This window comes from Protopterus annectens, chromosome 5.part1 (genome assembly GCF_019279795.1).
Source record: "Protopterus annectens isolate FY-2018-M chromosome 5.part1, PAN1.0, whole genome shotgun sequence".
Classification (NCBI taxonomy): Eukaryota; Metazoa; Chordata; order Ceratodontiformes; family Protopteridae; genus Protopterus; species Protopterus annectens.
This window is the reverse complement of record NC_056736.1, coordinates 442,354,980-442,377,215: the sequence shown is the minus strand read 5'-3', so window position 1 is coordinate 442,377,215 and position 22,236 is coordinate 442,354,980. Positions and strand designations below refer to the sequence as shown.

The 22,236-nt window shown below is 45.0% G+C and overlaps 1 protein-coding gene across 4 annotated transcripts in view; it reads right to left on the bottom strand.

Annotated features, from left to right (window-relative positions):
* The window catches only part of MAEL (maelstrom spermatogenic transposon silencer), a 699,006-nt gene that overhangs the window by 263,554 nt on the left and 413,216 nt on the right, over window positions 1–22,236 (bottom strand). For all 4 annotated transcript variants that reach the window (XM_044073092.1, XM_044073091.1, XM_044073094.1 and 1 more), the window contains one exon: window positions 19,754–19,881. In XM_044073092.1, coding sequence (XP_043929027.1) covers window positions 19,754–19,881 — 128 coding nt within the window. The remainder of the gene's footprint in view (window positions 1–19,753; window positions 19,882–22,236) is intronic.

Here is a 22,236-nt window from a genome sequence, read left to right as displayed (position 1 = left end):
GTTCCGAGTACAGGCTGTCACCCACCAGAGAAATTCCATTGTAGACGGGGAATAATAGAGTCTAAATCCTGTGTGTTGACACCAAAGGTTCTTGAGGTACCATTGAAGTTTTTTCATATGCAGCCTTGCATATGGGATCATCACGGTACATGAAGCCATGAACCCCAGTGCTTGCAGGAATTGCCTTGCAGACAGCTGGGTCATGCTTACTAAGTTCTTGAACTAAGCTGACAGATCTTGTTATTTGTCTTGAGGGAGGAATACCATCTGGGTGGCTGTATTCAGACTCGCTCCCTGGAAAACAATCTCCCTTGCAGGAACCAACTTTGACTTCTTGTTGAGTGTGTAACCCAAAGAAGTGGGAATGTTCTTCAAAGTCCAAATCCTTTAACTGATCTGGTGGGTTTGCTTGAATGAGACAGTCATCCAGGTAAGGATACATTTGAATATTCCTCTGCCTGCAAAAAGCAATGGCTGGTGCCAGGCACTTTGTGAAAACTCTGGGAGCAGTAGATAAGCCAAAGGGCAGCTCAGAGAATTGGAAGTGTTGCTCCCCAGCCCTGAAACCAAGAAACTGCCTGCAACTTTCCCTTATTGGGATGTGCAGATAAGCCTCCTTGAGATCCAAAGTTACCAGTCATGAATCCTTGTCCAACATTGCTGAAGACTGAGCACCTTGAATTTGGGAATCACCAGAAAAGTGTTTAAAATACACAGATGCAGAATGGGACACCAAGTGCCCCCTTTAGGTACCAGAAAAGTCTAATAGAAACCTAGACCTGTATGATTTGCAAGAACTGGCTCTATAGCCCCCATAGTCAGTAGAGAAGAAATTTGATTCTCTACCTCTGCCCTGAGCGTTCTGGGAATGTCTGGTTAACCTTGAAGAACAGGGAAGGTGTGAAAATAAAACTTGTAACCTTGGTTCACTAAGCTGAGTATCCCCATTTGTCTGTGATGGTTGACCATACCCCTGTGAACCTGGCTAACCCTTCCCCCAAAGGAAACCCTAGGCCCGCAGAGGTAGGCACAAAGCGGCCAGAGTAATTGAGAATGCTTGCTTTGGGAAGGTGGCTTAGAACTCCCCGATTTAGCAGAAGGATGCCATTGTTTATTCCTTTGTGGGGCAGAAAACTTCCCTCTGGAAGATCTGAAACCCTATGCCTAGAGAGACCCTGCTTGCCAGGATCAGGGAAAGACCAGTTCTTGGAAGGATAATGCCTACTAAACAGAGGAGGCTGAATCTGAAGGAAATCTTTTACAGCTTGCATATATTTCGCCTTATCCTCCAACTTTTTCAGTACATCCTCAGCCTGGTTACCAAAAAGTTAGTCTTTGTGCAAAGGAACGTTCAGCAATTTAGATTTTACAGGTTCAGAAAGAGGCTGCTCCCCAAGTCAAGCATGCCTTCTAATAATGGAACCAGTGGCTGCTGCTCTGCAGGAAGCCTCCAAGGTGTCAAAACCACAATGAAGAGAATGCTCATTAACCAGTGGCAGAATTTAGTAAATCTTGCAAGTCTTTGATGTTCGTGTTTCACTGTTGCAGTCATTACACTTGGGTTATCCTGCTGGCAGGCTACCCGCAGTCGGCCTGAATTCAAAGTCCTGGTCCGGTGTCTGCTGCTATCGCCTATTCCCCCGACATCAGTGAGCCAGGGGTATAAAAGATGCAGCAGACGCAATTTTCTTTAGTCTTTCTTGCCGCGCGGTGCGCAAAGCAAAAGCAGTTCGCAAGTGCCAGTTGGCAGTCTCCTGAGATTTTCGAAATTGAATTTCAGATCTGAAGTCTTCTATAAAGCTAAGTACCCCGTTGGAGAAACTTTTTTCTTGCTCCAGACCAATGTCAGAAAAAGTTAATTGTATTTCTTGTGGGAAGCAAATACCTCATAAGGATTTTCATTCTTACTGTATTCCTTGCCTAGGCCCTGACCACGACGTTGCTAGTTGTCGGTTTTGTGCTAGATTTAACCAACGCACTATTAAGCGTCTGTACAGTTTTGCTTTTCATTACTTTGACCGAAGGTTTAACTATATAATGCCGTCGGAACAGACTACCGGAATTCATAAAAAGCGCAAGGAAAAAGAAAAGGGCAGGCATCCGAGGTCCAAAACAGACGACGAAGCCTCTTCTAGGCCAATCGCCGGTGCTCAGCGAGGCGCTTTCACAGTCCCTGACACCTGCTACTTCAGAGCCACAGGCCGCCTCAGACTCCCACGTGGAGACTAGGCCTCTGGATACTCAAAGTATTGGGCCTTTGGAAACTAATCCCTCAGATGGGTTCAGAGCCGCTGAGCAGGCATCGGCTTCTGAGGGTGTTTTCAGACCTACACAGCTTTATATCAAGCCAACTTCAGCATCCAAGACAAACAGTTTTAAAGACAAGGAAACAAGTACAGCATTCTCCAGGACAGACTTCCATGCCGAAGAAACGGATGCTCAAAATGGCCAAAGACCTAATTACTTTGATCAGGGGTTCCCATCCCCCTGCTGATAAGAGGCCTAGGCAAGATACTGAATATGATTAATCTGATCAGGTTTCCATTTCCTCTGACTCCTCTTCAGAACAGGGATACTCTATTCCTCCCTATGAAGATTTGGATGCTGAAGAATCTATTCCTTCAGCTTCCCCTCCTGAGGATTACTCTTTTGGGGAAACCCTGCATATCATGAGTGAGCATTTCCACTGGGAGAGCCAAGATTATTCAGATTCTAAGAAAAGGCTTAGAGACTTTCTTTTACTACCTCAGCACAGACCTCTTGCTATTCCACCTGTTCTAGACATTGTAGATGATGTATTTTCAGAGTCCGGCCTGTCTCCAGACTCTTTACCTCCTGCACCTGTTAAGCCAGACAGATACTACAGGGTTCCAGATTCTCAAATTTCTATATAAAAACCCTGCTGCTGACCCAGAAACTATTTCCCAGGGTCCCAAAGGGGTCAAGGCTGCTACTGCTAAAAACCCTGTCCCCTCAGATAGAGATTCTAGGGCACTGGACAGATGGGGGGAAAAAAAGTCTACACTTCTGCTACCTTGGATGTAAGGGCTTTAAATTGTCAGTTTCATATGCTTAAATATCAGCAATACTTAATGTCTCTGTTAAAACAGAAAATGTTGACAAATTCTGAATGTTCTGAGAACAAGGAATTACAGGATTTATTGCATGCAGCTGAACAAGTGGGAAAACATACTTTGCAATGTGGTTATGATTCACTGGAGGCCTCTTGCAGGGCCACTGTAACAGGTTCTGTTATTAGAAGGCATGCTTGGTTAAAGGAACAGACTCTGCCTGATCATGTTAAAGCAAAATTACTGGATGCTCCATTACAGCATGATACTTGGTTTGGTGTTAAGGCAGAAGAGGTGTTGAAGAAAATGGAGGATAACGCTAAATCTATGCAGACAGTGAAGGATTTCTTACAGGTACAGCCACCCAGATTTAGTAGGAACTGGCCTTATAAGAACTGGTCCTTTCCAGTGTCAGACAGGCCACAAAGAGGCAGATACAGACACCCCATCGGCAGACAGCCCCAGGGTTCATACATGCCCAAACAATGGGGTGCTTCTACCTCCAAAAGCGGAGAAGACAAATCACAGCCATATAGGAAACAGTCCCAATGACTTCCCTCTGCCAATGCCAAGCATTTTTCTCTTGGCAGCACCCTTAGGGGTAAAGCTAGCACTTTTTTCACAAAATTGGCACATGATCACCCAGGACAAATGGGTCCTAAATATAGTCTCTCAGGGCTACAGGTTCCACTTTCACACCCTTCCAAAGGCAAAAGGTATGCCAGACCTGCCACACAATGGGCAGAGGCACAAAAACAAGTAACATCTTTCATGGAAATGAGGGCCATTCAGCCAGTGCCACAAGAGCAGGGACAAGGATTTTCCTCAAGACTTTTCTTAGTACCAAGAAAGGACAAAGCATGGAGACCATTTCTGGACCTGTCTATTCTAAATACTTTTCTGGACGTTGTGAAATTCAAAATGTTGACTCTGCAACAGCTTCTGCCCATGCTGGGCAAGAAGGCATGGCTTGTAACTTTGGACCTCAAAGAGGCATACCTGCATGTCTCAGACAATCTTGCAGAAGATACCTCAGATTCATAGCTGGCTCAATGCACTACCAATTCTCTGCACCGCCCTTTGGCTTATCTACTACGCCCAGGGTCTTCACAAAATGCCTGGCACTAGTAATTGCTTTTTACAGACAAAGAGGAATTCAAATGTATCCCTATTTGGACGACTGCCTTATTCAAGCAGAGACCAAAGACATTCTACTAAAGCATCTGGCGTTTGTAAAAAGATTACTAATTTGCCTAGGTTACACAGTAAACGAAAAGAAATCAAAACTAGTACCCTCTCAAGAGATAATATTCCTGGGTGCAAGCTTAAATACAACTGCCCAGATGGCTTCTCACGCCAGACAAAGGCAACTGCCTTCTTACTTCGAAAGCATGGCAAAGACCCAGTTATCTGCAAGAAAAATTCTGCAGGCTCTGGGCTACATGGCCTCCTGCACTCTGCTAATTCCATATGCAAGACTGCATATGAGGAAACTACAATGGTATCTAAAAAGTTTGGACTCAACATTGTCACAGCCTGGAATCATTAATTTCACTCATTCCCTGCCTGCAACAGGAGTTTCGATGGTGGGCACAGGCCTGTCACCACAACAAGGGACAGCCATTCACTTTACCCACAGCCAGGCAAACACTAACAGATGTGTCAGATTATGCCTGGTGGGCCCAACATGGCAGGAAAATGTATTCAGGGCACATGGCCCCCAAGCCAACGGCATCTTCACATCAATCAAAAAGAGATGCTAGCTGTACAAAATGCCCTGCCAGCTTTCAAGGACCTACTTCATCCAGGACAGCTGCTGATAAAGACGGATATCACAGTCATGTGGTACATAAACAAGCAGGGGGCACACATTCCTACCCCCTCTGCAGACAAGCCATGATTTTGTGGAATACAGCATTGACCAACCAAGTACACCTGCAAGCACAATTCCTGCCAGGAATAACAAATGCTCTGGCAGACCAAGCAGAAACTTCATGGATCCTCACGAGTGGAAACTAGATCCACAAATCTTCAGCATAACAAGGAAATGGGGATGCCCAGACAGATCTTTTTGCCTCCCCTCAATTGCCAACTTCAGAGATTCTGCACAAGGACTTATCACAAACAAGCATGGAAAGTGGATGCCTCGTCATTCAGCTGGAACAACCTTACAGTATATGCCTTTCCCTCCACTGCCTCTCCTCCCCAAGGTATTCCTAAAGGTCACACAAGAGAAGCCACAAATTATACTAATTGCCCCAGAATGGCCACGCCAACACTGGTACCCAATCCTAAGGAGCTTGTCCCAAGGCCCAGCCTGGACATCGCCTCAAATTCCTCATTTACTGACCCAACAAAACAATCAAGCGGTTATGGATGTTATTTTGGAGGTCAGGAAGCCCAGCAACAGAAAATCTTATGCAGAAAAATGGAAGAGATTCTGTGCTTGGAACCAGGTACAAGGAATTGAAACACTTGTTCCAAATATACCTCAGATTTTACAATATCTAACCGAGATGCTGGACAAAGGCCTATTCATCAATTAAGATCCATGCCTCTGCCATTTCAGCTCATTAAAATACAGACCCACCTATTTTTTCACATCCATTGCTTAGACAGTTCCTCAGGGGGGCCAACTATATAAGACCTCCAAGGAGAGCACCAATACCTGCATGGGACCTCAATTTTGTCTTGGAAAAACTCACACAGCCTCCTTTCGAGCCAGCCAATACAGCGGAGATAAAATTCTTATGGAAAACAGCTCTGCTCCTAGCAATATCTTCCGCAAGAAGAGTCAGAGTTACAAGCATTAATGGCTGTGGAACCTTTTATTATCTTCCATCCGGACAGGGTTTCTCCAAGGACAAACCCAACATTTATGCCTAAGGTAGTGTCCAGTGTGGCTCTTAACCAAACCATTCATTTGCCTACTTTTTTCCCAAACCCACAGAATAAAGGGGAGAAACTTCTGCATTCTTTGGACATACACAGACAGCTACACTTCTACTTGGACAAAACTAAAGCTTTCAGAAAAGCTGAGCAACTCTTAGTGGCATATGCTGCAGGATCACAAGGAAAGTATTTCAAAATGGATAGGACACTGCATTCATTTCTGCTATTCACAACATGGCAAGTCAGTGCCCAAGGGCATTAGACCACATTCTACCAGGGCAGCAGCCTTCCTCAGAGGAGTACCAACCAAGGATATTTTGGAGGCTGCAACTTGGACTTCAGTGTACACTTTTACTAAGCACTACCACATACCTCTGTACTCTAAATCCAGAGCAGGCTTTGCCACTGCAGTTCTGCAGGGCCTTATAGCCACTCCTAATTCTATTTAGACCCAGCCGCCCAACCTAAGCTTTGGGATTCAACCCAAATGTAAGGACTGCAATAGTGAAACACTATGAACATAGTATAGTTGTGTACCTACCATAAATGTAGATGTTAGTGTATTCACTGTTGCAGTCCAGGCTACCCACCCATCATCCCCCTTTCTTTGTTGGGACTTATCTGTACTTCTCTATCCTATATAACCTATGTGGTGTATTTGCTTGTAGACGAAGGTATTGTTTATTTTAGTGCATGCTTTTATAAGCAATGTTTTTTAGCCTACCCTTTTGGGGGCACCTGACATCTGGGGCAAGAAAAACTGAAGAAAATGGCATCAGCTGCATCTTATACCCCTGGCGCACTGACATCAGGGAAGAGGCGACAGCAACCGACACCGGACCAGGACTTTGGAATTCAGGCCGACTGCGGGTATCCTGCCAGCAGGATAACCCAAGTGTAATGACTGCAACAGTGAACACACTAACATCTACATTTATGGTAGGTACACAAATGTACTTTCTCTGACATGGAAGGAATATCCCCAAGCTTTACCTTAATAGCCTCCAAAGTATGCTGCTGATACTTAAGCATGTGAAAAAGACAATTCACAGATCTAACGGCAAGAGTTGCAGAGGTATAGACCTTTCTGCCCCACCTGTTCAGGGCCCTAGACTCCTTATCAGAAGGTACAGGGTTTTTAGCAATAGTAGCCTTAACACCCTTGGGACCTTGAGAAATACTCAGGATCAGCAGAAAAGTTTTGAAAAAGAAATTGAGAATCAGGAACCCTACAATACCCATCATGTTTTCTGGGAGCAGGAGGAACAGAATTAGGAGCTAAAGAATTTTCCAAGAAAAAATCATCCACAACTTCCAAAACAGGAGGTATAGCCAGAGGTTTATGCTGTGGCAAATCTAAAAATTCCCAGATCCTCCAAGAGAGAGAGAGAGAGAGAGAGAGAGAGAGGGAAATCCTGACTTTCCCATTTAAAGTGTTCCCTAAGAGTATTCAAAGTATCCCCAAAAGAAAAATCTTCTGGAGGGGAGGCAGAGGGGATAGAATCCTCAGCATCAGAATCCTCAAAGCAGAAAAAAAGTTGAGAATTTCCTTCCTCACCAGCAGAAATACTGGAAACCAAAGAATCTGATTCAGACAAAACATCAGATGACCATTCCCTAGCTCGCTTGGAAGGGGGGGGGGGTGAGAGCTCTTAAGGGTAAGAAGATCACCAGCCATCTTTACCAACTGGGACTGAGGCACAGGAGAGGAGGCAGAAGCCTGCTTGTGGGTAGACTTCCGGCTGAAATGTTTGCTAGTAATCCAGAGGGACTTGGGAGGCTAAGGTAGTCGGTCTGGCTCTGGTCTCGCGTCAAAAAGAGTTACCAGAAGCAGGTCCCTGCATAGCAGCTCCGGACCCATCTGAGGTGGTGACAGGCAGAGGGTCTGAAGACAAGATAGCAGCTGGTGGGCATGGAGGACTCCATAAAGGTCTTGGCGGAGGCCTGCGGCTGAATCTGCAGACTGTAGGGGCTGCGTAAGCACCTCACTAGCTACCGCTGGGTCGACAACAGATTTCACCAGCGCGTCGTCAGCAGCTTTAACCCTAGGCCTGTCGCAGTCCTTGCGTTTCCTAGGTATAACCGAAGTCAGAAGATCTGAAGACACCATACCAACGAACTCAGGCCAGACTCTGAAATGCTTATATAAAATCTTAGCTCTACGGTGTATGGTACCCAGGTTGAAAGAAGCACAGAGATCAGAGTTAGGGACGTCATGCTCAAGGCCCAAACAAGTTATTCAATAGGAATGAGAATCACAGTGTGGAATCTGTTTTCCACAGGCAAGATGGTTATTAACTTTATCTGACATTTGTTAAAGCAAGAAGAGAGGATCCCCAACGGGGTACTTATCTGAAGGAGTCTTCAACTTGGCAGTCAGAATGCAGAAAGAAGGTAAACCGCCAACTGGCACTAGTGCAAATTGCATCTGCTTCGGGCTCCGTGGCAAGAAAGACTGAGGAAATTGTGTCGGCAGCCTCCCTTTATACCAGACGTTCTGACATCAGTTTACAACAGACGGCAGGCAACGTCAAACAAAGGACTCTGGTATTCGGGCCAACTGAGGGCTACCGGGAGCCGGATAACCCATATGTTAGGACTGCAACAATGAAACATGAACATAAATCACCTTTAAGGCCTTGTTTAGCTTCAAATCTATAAGCTAAAGGAGAAGATAAAGGCAGATAAGCAGAGCTAGATGATAAATGGGCCTTGGAGAAAAGCGCCAACTCAGCATTGAGCAATTCACACAGTTATAACAGAACTAAAGGAACATCTACAAAAAGTGGATCCAGGTTACGAGAAAGATACCAAATAGAACACCTCTTCCATTTGGATAAATAGGATTTCCTAGTACTGGGTTTCCTGGACTCCTGCCTGACCCTAAGCACATCCACAGAAAAAAGTGTTCTAAGTGGAGTCAAAATTCTATCATCCACAGTGCAGTTGAAGACTGGACAGGTAGGGATGAATGAAACGTCCCTTCTCTTGTGTGAGTAAGTCCACCCTGTGAGGTAACTTGTGGTGACTGCCCTTGGCTAAATGCAGAAGAGGGAAGCAATGCCCTCTTGGCCAAAATGGAGTAAACAAGATTCTGGCAGCAACTGTTGAATTCTGAATAGGATTTTTGGAAGAAGGAGAAGGGGAGGTAAAGCATAAAGAAACATCTCCTTCCAAGAAAAAGATAGGGTGTCTGCCTTCCAAACCAGAGGACCTGGGTCTCTGGTGCAAAATAGAGGAAGTCTGTTCAGAGGAGGCAAACAGATCTACTTGAGAAGTACCCCACTGGTGGACAATGTCGAAAAACACATCCATGTGAAGCATCCATCCGTGGGATTGAGTTAAGGACCTACTCAATGTCTGCCATAATGTTTTGATCTGATGGAACGTCTGCCTGAAGTCACTTAATACTGGACAACATGATCCCATACCAGGAGTACCAACAGGCAAAACATCAGACCTCGTCTCCCGTGTTTACATACCACATCACTATGGTATTGTCTGTAAATACCTCGAATGGTCACAAGGAGAAAAAGTAAATTAAGAGCCTGAAGCACCAGCAGAAGAGCTCTCATCTGACACTGAATGTGCTCTATTGAAGAGGTGGCCACACTCCCCTACACTTTTAAGAAGCCAAAAGCTGCTCCCCATCCCACGTCTGAGGTGTCTGAACAGCTCCTGAGAGGGAAGCGGGGATGAAAAGGGAGTCCTGCATTTAAAGGCAACTGCTGGATCCAGCAGTGAAGTTCTTCTTGAAACAAGGTAGAAAAAGAAGTTGTGTACTTACCATAACGTTCCATGTTAGTCCATCTCTCCTACATTCTTGCTGGATGGGTTTGAAGCAGATATTCAGCTCTGACTCGGCCGATACTAAAGCTAGAGAGCTTTTACTGGCTTGAGGCTAACCTCTATCCCATGGTGCCTCACGGCAATTCCCCAGATCTTGTTTGCAAGAAAGCAATAAGTACCCATCAGGTAAGGAATATCAGAGCTGTATATATACAAAGGATTTTGTAATATAACCCATGCCAGGTAGACAACAAATGAAAACGAGGTCAGACAGCACCAGGATAGCCCACCAGATCTTCCAGAAGCAGGAAGGGGGATGGAGGGAGGAATGCAAGTATGTAGGCGAGATGGACTACAAACATGGAACGTTATGGTAAGTACGTAACTTCTTTATGTCATGTAGTCCTATCTCACCATAATTCTTGCTGGAAGGGACAGCTTCCTAGCACCTATATCTCGGGTGGCTCAAGCAAAGAGACACTTCAGCACAGTGGACCCAAAGGAAGACCTGTCCCAGGAGGCCAAATCCAATTTGTAACAAGTGACAAAATTATGTGGTCTTGCCCAAGTAGCTGCTGCGCAAATAGCATCAATTGGGAGCCTAGATCTAAAGGCACATGAAGTAGATACATCTCTAGTAGAATGGCCTTTGACTTTGATGGGTAATTGTTTGCCAGCTGATTGATAAGCAAAGGAAATGCAATCCAAAAGCCATTTTGAAAGAGTAACCTTGGAAACAGGCAAGCCCCCCCCCCCCCCCATCAGAAAAGGAAACAAATAATTGATCTGATTTTCTGAATTCTTTAGACCTGTGTAAATAAAATCTGAGAAATCTGTGAAAGTCTAACTGGTGTAGTCTAGACAGATTTATTAGAGTGGTTTGGGAAAAACACTGGTAGCTCAATAGTACTGTTCAGATTGTGCTCTGAGCATACCTTGGGGAAGGAAAGGTTTGTCCTGAAGGAGACACTATCCTTGTGAAAAATAATGTAAGGAGGTCGAATAATAAGAGCTTGCAGTTCTGAAACTCTCCTAGCAGATGTTATGGCTACTAAGAATAGTGTTTTCCACGATAATTTTAGGTCTGATGAAGAGGAGGGCTCAAATGGTGCGAGCATTAAAGATGAGAGGACTAAGTTTAAGTCCCAGGGTTCTAATGACTGTTTGGAGGCCTGTGAAGAACTCCTTTTAAGAAGGTCTTGCACAAGGAGTGTGACATGACTGGATTTCCCATGAAGCCAAAATGGAAATTGGAAATGGCAGGTAACTGAACTCTAACTGTCGCGGCTACAGCTCCTTCATGAAAGACTGATACTAGGAAGGATAGGATAGATTCTATAGAAACCATATATGGATCCAAGCCCTGGCTCGTAGCCCAAATAGAAAACCTTTTCCATTTGCTGGAGTATAGTTTCTGAGTGGAAGGTTTATGGGATGAAATTAGAATGTGTGACAGAAGGAGATAGGGGAACACCACCTGGCTATTCGTGGAACTGGAGCAGCCATGCTGTCAATTTGAGGGTGTGGATGGCGGGATGGAACTGTTGTGATTGATAAATATCAGGTCGTCTGGAGATGGATCCAGAATCCATGGTTCCTCCAAAAGGTAGGGCCACAGGAAGGGAAACCATACTTGTCGAGGCCAGTATGGAGCAATGAGGATCAGGGAACTCCTCAACTGTTTTGCTTTCTGTATTACCTTTGGGATGAGAGGAAAAGGTGGAAAGGCATAAAGAAGTCCCAGGGGCAAATCATGGACTACAGCATCCCTGGTTGACCTCCTTGGATGGGGAATGAGAGCAAAGTAGCTGCCGCATTTGGTGTTCAGGTGAGGGGCGAATAGGTCACAGCAAGGCTGGCCCCATCTGTGAAAGATCTCTTCCGCAACTTCTGGATTCAGGGACCACTCCTGAGGCATCAGAACTGCTCCGCTGAGTTTGTCTGCTACTACGTCTGACTTCCCCGGGATGTGTGTTGCTACCAGGAAGCATAGAGTATCCATCGCCCATTTCCAAACTCAAGGCCTCTCTGCAAAACGGGTAAGATTTGGTTCCCCCTTGCTTACGTACCACACGACAGACATGCCTGACTGAATCGCAACTGTCCCGGTGGGAAGGGAGCTGTGAAGTGCTTGCAATGCATACAGCACTGCTCTCATCTCCAGAACACTGATGTGCAAGTGGTTCTGCCAAGTACCTTGGACTGTCATTCCCGGATGCCACCCCCCCACCATATCTTGGAAGCATCCATGGTCAAAACTGCTGTCTCGAGGAGGAACAAGTGGACGACCTAGTAGAAGTTGTTGCGTGTGCAACCACGTCAGATCCTTCTTGCAGGTGTTTATGAAAATCTGATGAGATAATTAAAGGTCTTGCATCGATCACTGGGCAAACAGCCACTGAAGTATCCTCATATGTAGACGAGCATGAGGAACTAATATGATGTAGGAAGCCATAGTCCCTAGGACTAGGACTACTCTGGCCTGAACTTTTTGTTTAACAAAGGATCTGACATGACTGCACAGACTCTGTTCTTTCTGGTGCTAGTTTTGCTGACATGGTGGTTGTGTATTTCTGAGCCTAAGAATACAATATGCTGTGAAGGAGATGAGGCTGACTTTTTAAGTTGACTCTGATGCCTAGAGTGGCTCACAAGGATAGAGTCTCTTCCCTGGTTCTGATGAGTCGATGCTTGGTGGTAGCAGTGAGGAGCCAGTCTAGGTACGGAAAAACCTAGAATCCTTGACGTCTCAGGTGAGCCGTAACCACTGCCATGCATTTGGTGAACACTCTGGGGGCTGTAGTGAGACCAAAGGGCAGTGTTCTGAACTGAAATTGATTGGCTCCCAGCCGGAAGTGCAAGTATCTCCTGGAGCGACTGTCCATTTTGATGTGGTAGTACACGTCCTGGAGACTGACTGAACACATCCAGTTGTCTTTCCCGATAAAGGGAAATACACAGCAGAGTGATCATTCGGAACTTCGATTTCTTTACAGACTTGAGCCTGCTGAGATCTAGAATTGATCTCCAGTCCCGTCTTTTTCGAAACTAAAAAATAGAGAGCAAGTTCCGGATCCTACTTGCTCTGTGGGGACTTCTTGGATGACTTTTTTGCATCGATGAGATGACATCTGATGTTGCACGGTCTAGTTGGATAGGTGGTACACGTCTGGTAGAGACCGGTTTGTTGGGGGTTCGGAAACAAGGAATCAGGTAACCTCTGGATATTATGGTGTGTACCCAACGATCCTTTGAGATTGTTAGCCAGGTGCTTGGGTACAGCGATTGGCTCTTACCCCCGACTGCCCCCAGAGTCAGAGTCTGGCAACTCCCTCAGGGGAGATGGGACTATCAGAGAAAGTTTCTCTGTCTTGCTGATGTTGCTGTCCACGTCTTCCATTATATCCTCTTCCCTCTAGGGGAGGGTTGACCTTATGCCCGAGGGAAACGTTTGGGATTTACAGAACCACATTTTGCCTCCCGTCTTATCCTTGGGATAGGGTCTAGACAGGAGAGAGAAACAGACTCCCAACAACAAATAAGGTTTGCCCTTCCTGATTGCACCTAGTCAAAGCCTTTCACTTGGGGTCCAAAGAGATGAACCAGCAAAGGGGACGTTAGTGAAGGAAGACTTTAAGGACTCCATGAAATTAAAAAGACGCATCCAAGAATGTCTCCTGAGGGATATTCCTGCTGCAGCTGCCCTACTCGCTCCATCTGCTGCGTACGATATCAGCCTCATGGAGGAGTTAACTATGGATGCAAGGGTGGAGAGCTGCGCAGAAACCTTATCCATGGAACCCAGAGGTACTGAACCCTGGAGGGTATTTCTCGTAACTCCTTCACGAGATCCCTCTATAGAGGGAAATGGGTAAGGTAATTCAGCGATCTTAATGAAAATGCCACTGAAGAGAAGATGCGCTTCCCATACCTATCCATTGTCCTGGACTCCTTGTTAGGGGGATGGATATTAGATGTTTTGGACAACTTCTCCTTGGTGGCCGCTGCTACCACCATAGCATCAATGGGAACTCCTTTACTAAGGAAAGTGTTATCCGCAGGTGCTGTCAAATTTATTTGGCCTCCTCGGGACAGGCTCCACTGAGTCTGGGGAGGTCCAGGTTTTCCAAGATATGACCCCCAAGAGTTGGTCATAAGGCGGTGTCACCCAGGAGGTGGAAGGTCAGGAACCAAAGGCCTCAAGATACACAGATTCAGCCTCAGTAGGGTTAAAGGTCTTCCAATCAACCCTCTAAGGATTTCTAGGATGTCAGAAAAGGAGACATCCTCAGAGAGGGATCTAGGAGACCCTTCTGATTCCTCTAAATCAGTGTCCGAAGTGACAGACTCAGGTGAGTCAACATGCTTCCTCTTACACAGTCTCTTCCACGGGAGCTCTGCAGTGGGATAATGTGGGGAGGTCTCGGAAGAGGGGGCACCTCCAATGGGGGCTACTTGGGCCTCTGGTTCCCTACTCTGTGGGGGTGGTGGCAGGGGGAAGAGGTTGCTGCCTGCAGCTGATGGGACATAGGTACCAAAGGTACGGCTTTAGCAGAAAACAAAGCCTTCTCTATAGTTTCGAAAGCCTTTCCCTCCCCGCTCCGAAGACCACCTCCACTCAGAGGGGACAGATGGCTGGCTCCTAGCAAGGGGGAACAGCTCAGAAGCAGAAGTGGAAGCCAAGCCGAGTCGAGCCAAGGCACTGAGAGAGAGAGAGGGTCAGATCCTAAGAGAAGCCAGGGTGACTGTCCCCCTCAGAGTAGACTCAAGAGCGTCTGCTCCCAGATCCCTAGTCTCCAGATTGAGCCACCGAGGATAGAGCAACTGGTTCCAAGGAAGCAGGTTGAATCCCCAGAACAGACTGGTCCAAGACAGAAGAACCTGAAGTAATAGGCTCCAAGAGCGAAGCAGTCGGAGGAACAGTGGCAGGTAAGGGTGTCTGCTACAAAGCCTATGGGTCCAGAGGGCCAATTTTCTTGGCAGAGCTGGATCTGAAAGCAACTTCTTCACCACCCGCTCGATGTCCTCATCTGGTAGAGTCCTGGAGGATCTGGTGGAGACCGGAGGCGATCTCCTCCTCTACAAAATAAGAGATCTCAAGGTGGGTGACAATATCCGATAAAATCTTCGGTACCGAAGGTTGCCTCGGCACTGAGGCTGCACCGAAATGGACGAAGCTGAATCGGAGCCAGAACTCCTTGGCTCAGACGCCTTGGTCTTTTTCTACGGCTCGGAAGCTGGGGCCAAAGACTTCCTCTTAGAAGATTTAGGAGCTGCCTAACAGCTGTTCCTGGAAGGAACTGGTCATAAGACCACTATCAAGTTTTTTTTCTCTCATTTAAGACCCTGGTTCTAAACGCATGGCAAAAAGTGCAGGGCTCCTGCAAATGAGCTTCACCTAGACAGTACACGCAACTGGTGTGACTGTCAAGACATTTTCTGTGAGCATCTATCACTTCTTAAACCTCGAAGGGCGATGATCCTTATGCTCTCTTATCCTTATCTTTATACATTTTGACTACAAGGTATAGACTAGCTAGACAAACAAAAACAGCAATACTAAGTACTAACTACTGACAAAAAAGTAGTACAGAAGGGAGTAAATATATGTACATATACACACACACACATACATATATATATATATACATATATATATATATATATATATATATATATATATATATATATATATATATATATATATATATATATGGTTCTAGGTCATAACAGCGACAATCAGAACACCGACACCAACTTCACAGACGCGAAAACACAGACACTACAAATCACGGACATTTCACAGGTAAGGGGTTTAAATTTCGCTAATCAAGCCTACCATGTTCAGGTAAGGTGGCAGTGTTATGCATGTGTTAAATTTAAACCCCTTACCTGAACATGGTAGGCTTGATTAGCGAAATTTAAACCCCTTACCTGTGAAATGTCCGTGATTTGTAGTGTTGATGTTTTCTGTGTCGGTGTTTTCGCATCGGTGAAGTTGGTGTCTGTGTTCTGAGTCACACAAGAGATAATTATTAAAGACTGTAAGGGATAGAAAGTCAAGAAAAGGGACTAAATTTAGCAAATAAAGTGTTACTTAGCCAACAAGCCAGTAAGACACAACCTCGAAGCTTTTGCAGCAAACAAGATCTGGGGAATTACCGTGAGGCACCATGGGATAGGTGTTAGCCTTGAGCCAGTAAAAGCTCTTGAGCTTTAGTATCAGCAGAGTCAGAGCCGAATATTGGCTGCAAACCCATCCAGCAAGAATTACGGCGAGATAGGACTACATAACATCTACAAATTCTAAGGCTTGTGCATGTTGAAGTTTGGTCAGAGGAAGCAAAGGGATAGTGGATGCCGCAAATCGCAGAGCTCTCAAACTCCCTGGCTGTAATACAGGCCAGAGGAAGAGTTAGAAAAAAGTAAGTGTGTGTCAAGGCCTTGGGAGGAGGCAGGGGATGCCAACATAGACACAGTCTGAATCCTGAACCCCAGAAAAACATGGTCCTGAGGGAGTCAGAAAATACTTTTTGAAGTTTCCTGTGAAGCCCAGGCTCCACAGAAGGGAAATGGCAAAATGAAGATTTTGCAACAAAATCTCTGGAGAAGATGTCTGAAACGGGTCGGCCAAGTAAGGAAATACTTGGATCCCCTGTATCTTGCAAAAAGCAATCACAGGAGCAAGGCATTTGGTGAATACCCTTAGGGCAGGGGAAAGGCCAAAGGGCAAAGCAGAGAACTGCTAGGAAACAGAGAAACGTAAAAACTTCCTGAAAAGGGGATGGATCGGCATATGAAGATAAGCATCCTTGAGATCCAGAGACACCACAAGCTTGAGGAAACGAGAGGCGGAACAAAGTTTAAGGGACAACATTCAAAATGGGTCATCTTCAGAAAAGTGTTTAGATGAGACAGGTCTAGAATCGGTCACCAAGTACCCTCTTTTCTAGGTACTTGGAACGTACCGAAGTAAAACTGCCTCCCCTTTGGGACACTGGCACCTCGAATAGCACCCGGAGTCAAAAGGTCCAAAGCACTTCTGGAAAGTAGAGTTGCTCCTGAGGGGGCTGATGAATACCCATAAAAAGGGGAAAGGATCTCCGAACCATGTAATACCCTGGCAAATAATGGACAGGACCCAAGAATCCTGTGATCTATAGCCAACCAGGAAACAAAGTAGCAGCTGAGAAAAATAGGATAGTCAGACAGCACATGGTTTATCTGGAAAAGGACACTTCTGAGGCACTGAAACCTGGGTAGCCTTAGGAGGCCACTTGCCGCCACTGCGGGAGGGCAAGATTGCAGCCAAAAAAAAAAAAAAAAAAAGGCTGGCTTATTGGGGTAGTTTCTGTGAAATTAAGGCACAGGAGAAAAACACACGTTTAAGTTCTTGTAAAGCCTTGCCCTTATCCTGAAGGGACTTAAAGGCAGCAGTAGCATCACCAAATAAGTGTTTATCAAGAGGGGCACCCATCAACAGCTTTATCAGCCAAAGGCTGAAGCAACAGTATCTCATCACTGACCCAAAAGCAGCAGTCCTAGAGGAAGCATCTGGTGCATCTCAACTACACTTGATGGAATGACAAGCCACCTGATAGGAAGTTGAAGTCCCTAACAGGGGAAGAGCAGTAGTTTTACCCTCAGAGTCTGGAAGATAAGAAAACCTGACAAGCCTGGGACAGAACAGCCAAACAGTACATGGACATATGGGTCCGATAATTAACACCTCGAAAAGCCAAGGTAGCAGAGGTGTAAATCTTCTTACCTAGCCTTTCCATGGTCCAGCTATCTTTATCAGAAGTCAGTAACTTAGGAGAAAGAAGCAACTGAGATGGCTTGTCAGAGGCTATAGACACCACTGAGGTGTCAGGCGTACTCTTGTACAAAAATTGCAGCCCTCAGGCATCAAATAGAATCTATCAGGTTTCTTGGGAGCAGGGGCCTGAAAATCAGGAGCTTTAGAAGTGTTGGAAAATGCATCCAACAAGGCAGCCAAAACAGGAGAAACAGCAAAAGGTTTAGAAGAATCCATCTGCAGCAACTCATGGTATCTTAGGTACCTCAGAGACCTGGGCAGAATCCCATTTAAAGCACTATCACCCTGGAGATAGTGTCCCCAAAAGAAATCTCTTCAGAGTATTAGGACTGGTAGATTCCTCTTTCACCGATCCATAGTCCAAAGGAGAAGGAATCTGAGAGTAAGCAAGGGATTTCTCATCTGAATCCAGTTCTTCCTCAGAGGAATCCTGTTCCCTGGGTCTTTTTACAGGAAGAGAGGACCAAGGGGAGATGGAACAGAAACTCCCTAAGGAGGTTTCAATGCCAAAGCACTAAAACCCTGAGAGAAGGCCTGCCATTCACTTTGGACTTTTGCATTTTCTTCAATGGGATGGCCACCTTATAAAATTTGTCAGGCTCTGACCCAGGACAGCATTCAATGATTGAAGTAGGGACTTCCCCGACTAATATCTGGGGAACACCGCTAAGCCCCTCAGAAATAACCAGCCGTGGTTCCCAATGAGCATCAGATATGGACATATGCAAAGCCTCCTCAGACATGCTTAAAGTCAGATCCCTGCCGGACTCCAACCCGGTCTCAGCAGAGGAATCCAACAATGAAGCCAGGTAATCCTCCGGGCATTCACTTACCTCAGGACAGACATCCAACGGAGGCTGAACCACAGAAATTCCAGCCTAGGCTTCTTGGCCTTCACTGAATGCTGTCCCCCAGAGTGGGAAGTACTCTGCATAATCTTTCGCAAGATGCTTAAGACGCTGATTTTCAAAACAAAGCACCAAAGAAAATAGTTTACTACAAAAGGTTTTCGGTACAAAATCCTGAAAAATGGAACAGGACTTATGGTTGTGAGAAGTACCCAAGCAAGAGACACTGGTTGTGGTAGTCTTTTGGGGAAATCTTGTCTCCCATACTGGCATTTACCCTCCTTGGATGACATGAAACCCCACAAGCTACAATAAAAAAGGGATAAGTAAAAAAGAATCCCAATGAGGCACTTATCTAACAGAGTCGTGAACTAGCAACAGAATGGGCGTTCAGACTGGCAGAAAGATGTTCTGAGGATGGTACGTCCGGGCATCCCCTTTATGCCCTACACTATCGCAGGGAGCGTGTGCGAGACTTATGGCGTACCTTAAAGGTTTTGGTATACTGGCCAGATGTCAGGCTGCCCTTGGCAGTGGCTCCCTAATGTACTGAATACTACAACAGTGAAATGGCAGGACATCAGCAGATACCTCCAGGATTCACCAGACAGCAGCAGTTTCATGTTTCATCACCTTTAGCTTTTTTTTTTTTTTGCCTGGAAAGGAATGTGACTGGGAAGTTTTAGAAGCCATTCTCCCTTGTGCAAGCTCTTTTAACCTTGGGTTCTCAAGATAAATTCAGAGAAAACAAATAGCTCCTAAGAGTCTGAGAAAGGACACACAGAGCACTTTTTTGTAGTTATGCCCGGATCCCAGGCAAAATTAGCAGGACTGTCCTTGTAAGGATTTTTACTATGACATTTTCTTAATTTGATATGAAAAGTCAAAAGTAAGCAGCAGAGAAATGTTTCACAACAGGGATAATTATCTGCCAAAAGCAATCCAAACTGGCAAAGGCCCTAAACATCCCTTTTGTAACTCCTAGCTCTCTAAAATATGCTGGTCTGATGTATGGTAATCCTTTGCAGGATGTCTCATTACATCAATACTGTAACAGTATTCAAAGAAAGGTATCCGTATACAACACGCTCAAAAGACATGTATATGGGAGCCACTTGACTACCTTCATTAATACATTCTAAGATATTGCCTACAGAAAAAAAAAACAGGAAGGCACTGCTTTTAATGAGAGTTAAGGTGGAGTATAACCCAAGTACGTCGTACTGTAATACTGATCACCATCAAAGATAAAGCTTTAACATACAAAAACACACTATTAAAATATACCATTTAATACCCATCAGCTCCTCAAAATTAACTGTAAAGTCTAATACCTTGCAGTAGACTGGCACAAAGCTGCCTGAGGATATGCCAACAAATTCACAAAGGTTTTTGAAGATTTTATGATAGTTGTCATCTGCAAGTTCAAAACCAGAAACTGGAATTTTGTGGCTTGCTTCACCTTGTACAGGAAAAAAAAAAAGAAAAGCTTTTTACTTTTAATCTTTCAATCACTAAATTCATCAACACATTACTCCAAAAGTCACCATTTTTAACATTTTCAAAAAAAACAAACTGGGAGAAACTACATTGTACAGTCTGTACAGCAAGTAGAGATACTTGGAAAGTCCAACAGTAGATTCCTCAAAACAGTTTAAAATCCTCAAAAGCTATTTTAAACATGCATGTCATTTCAGCAGAAGCGGAGGATATTACATGCAAAGGGGGTGCAATAGTAAATAGAATTAAAAGATAATATAAGAAAGAAACTGCGACTTAGCCTGGTGGTTAGAGTTCCGGCTTTGCATGCGGTATTTCACGGTTCGAATACCAAGACAGGACATTCAGCTTTTGTGTTGGGAGGTTGGCATAGTGGCGAAGGTATTTACCTTACAGCCACAAGGTCCTGGGTTTGATTCTTACAAAGGGTAATTGGCTAGGCTTAAAATGGCCCACAAGCACAGTTAGTTTTAGCCTAGTGTTAATCTATGAAGGGAAACAAAATTGGCAAGTCTTTCAATGATTCATAAAGCACCACTCCTAAAATCTGCAGCTTTGATGGCTCTCAAAAAGGATGTGACAAAAACATAATATGGACATAATGTACTTAGAGCGCTGGATCCTTTCATTCCTCTCCACTTAATTGGGTCTTACAGACACTTGTCAGATCTGTACAGCGGCATAGCTAGTGCTCTAATCTTGAGCCTCTCAAAGCCCCCCCCCCCACAATGCACCTTAGTCCAGCTACCCTACTGATTTTGCTGCCTAAACCGTGAGTACAGAGTACTACCCCTTCAGTATCAACAGCAGAAAACAGGGGATGGTGGGTTTCACATACTGGACAGACAGCAATGAAAGGATCCAACATTAAGTACATAACTTCCATATCCTTTACATTTTGCCCATATGATACAACTGCTGGGTCACAATCCACAGCTACTGGTTGGTATGACAAAAGCCCTTTAAGGCTAGAGGCTCCAAAGGAAACTCTGGATCTAGAGATCAATTCAGGTTTGTAGCATTCTGAAGATGTAGGCTACACTGACCAAGTTACTGCAGTACAAACTGAAGAATTACTGAATGCTGTAGATGTAGCTATAGAATTTGCAGAGCAAGCCTCAAGTTGGAGGACACTGGTTTTGAAACAAATGTGATACAGTCTAGGAGACATCAAGACATGGTTCACCTGGAGTGTTTTTTTTTTTTTAATACTAAATCTGTTTTGAGCAAAGAAAAAAAAAATCAAACCAAATATTTTAAGTGGTTCAGTGTGATGAAGGTAAAATTTCAGTTGCCTATGAAGTGCATGTTCATCTTTGTTGGAGTAGTTAAAAAAATGCAGACAGACTGAAACTGACTGTTTGGATTCAGAGGCTACCTTAGGGATGAAAAATTAGAAGTTATGTACTCACCATAACGTTCCATCTGAGTAGGTGTATTCATTTGTCTGCAACCTGTGGGTTATGGATCCGATATCGGATCCGAACCGGCATGGTTAACCAGCTATGGATCCAAGCTCTCAGCTCCTCCCCTCACCCATAATGCCCTGCTCTCCCTACATGACCTCAGATAGAGTTTGCCAACAGCATAAACACCCTAAAAAGGGTAACACAACATATGCAGGAAACTGAAAGGCCAGGGGGATAGGAGGGTGGGATGGTTGCAGACAAATGAATACACCTACTCAGATGGAACGTTATGGTGAGTACATAACTTCTAAATCTGAAGTAGGAGATTCATTTGTCTGCAACCTGTGGGACAGAGTCCCCAGCTACCTGAATCTTGGGCGGCCATCATGGAAGGATATTCCGGAGCACCGCGGAGCCAAAGGATGCTCTACCCCTAGATGTAAGATCCAACTTGTAGTGGGAAATAAAGGTATGAGATTAAGCCTACGTGGCTGCTGCACAAATATCATCTAGAGGAATCCTAGCCTTAAAGGCTGCCGAGGTAGAGACTGACCGGGTTGAATGGGCATGTACACCCTCCGGTGCGGGCCTTCCCGAAGCTTGATAAGCTAGTAAGATACATTGTGAAACCCAGCGAGATAATGAGACTTTGGAAATTGGCTTGCCCAAATTAAATTTAGCAAAGGAAATGAACAACTGGTCGGATTGCCTACGACCAGCCGTCCTATAAGTTGCCTGTGAACATCTAAGGAGTGAAGCTTGTATTCACCCTTGTTTTGATATTTAGGGAAGAAAACAGGGAGGTTAATAGATTGATTAATGTTTGCTTCAGAAGCTACCTTAGGAAGAAAGGACGGGTTGGTCCCGAGGTAAACACGGTCCGGATGAAAGACCAAGTAAGGAGGTTT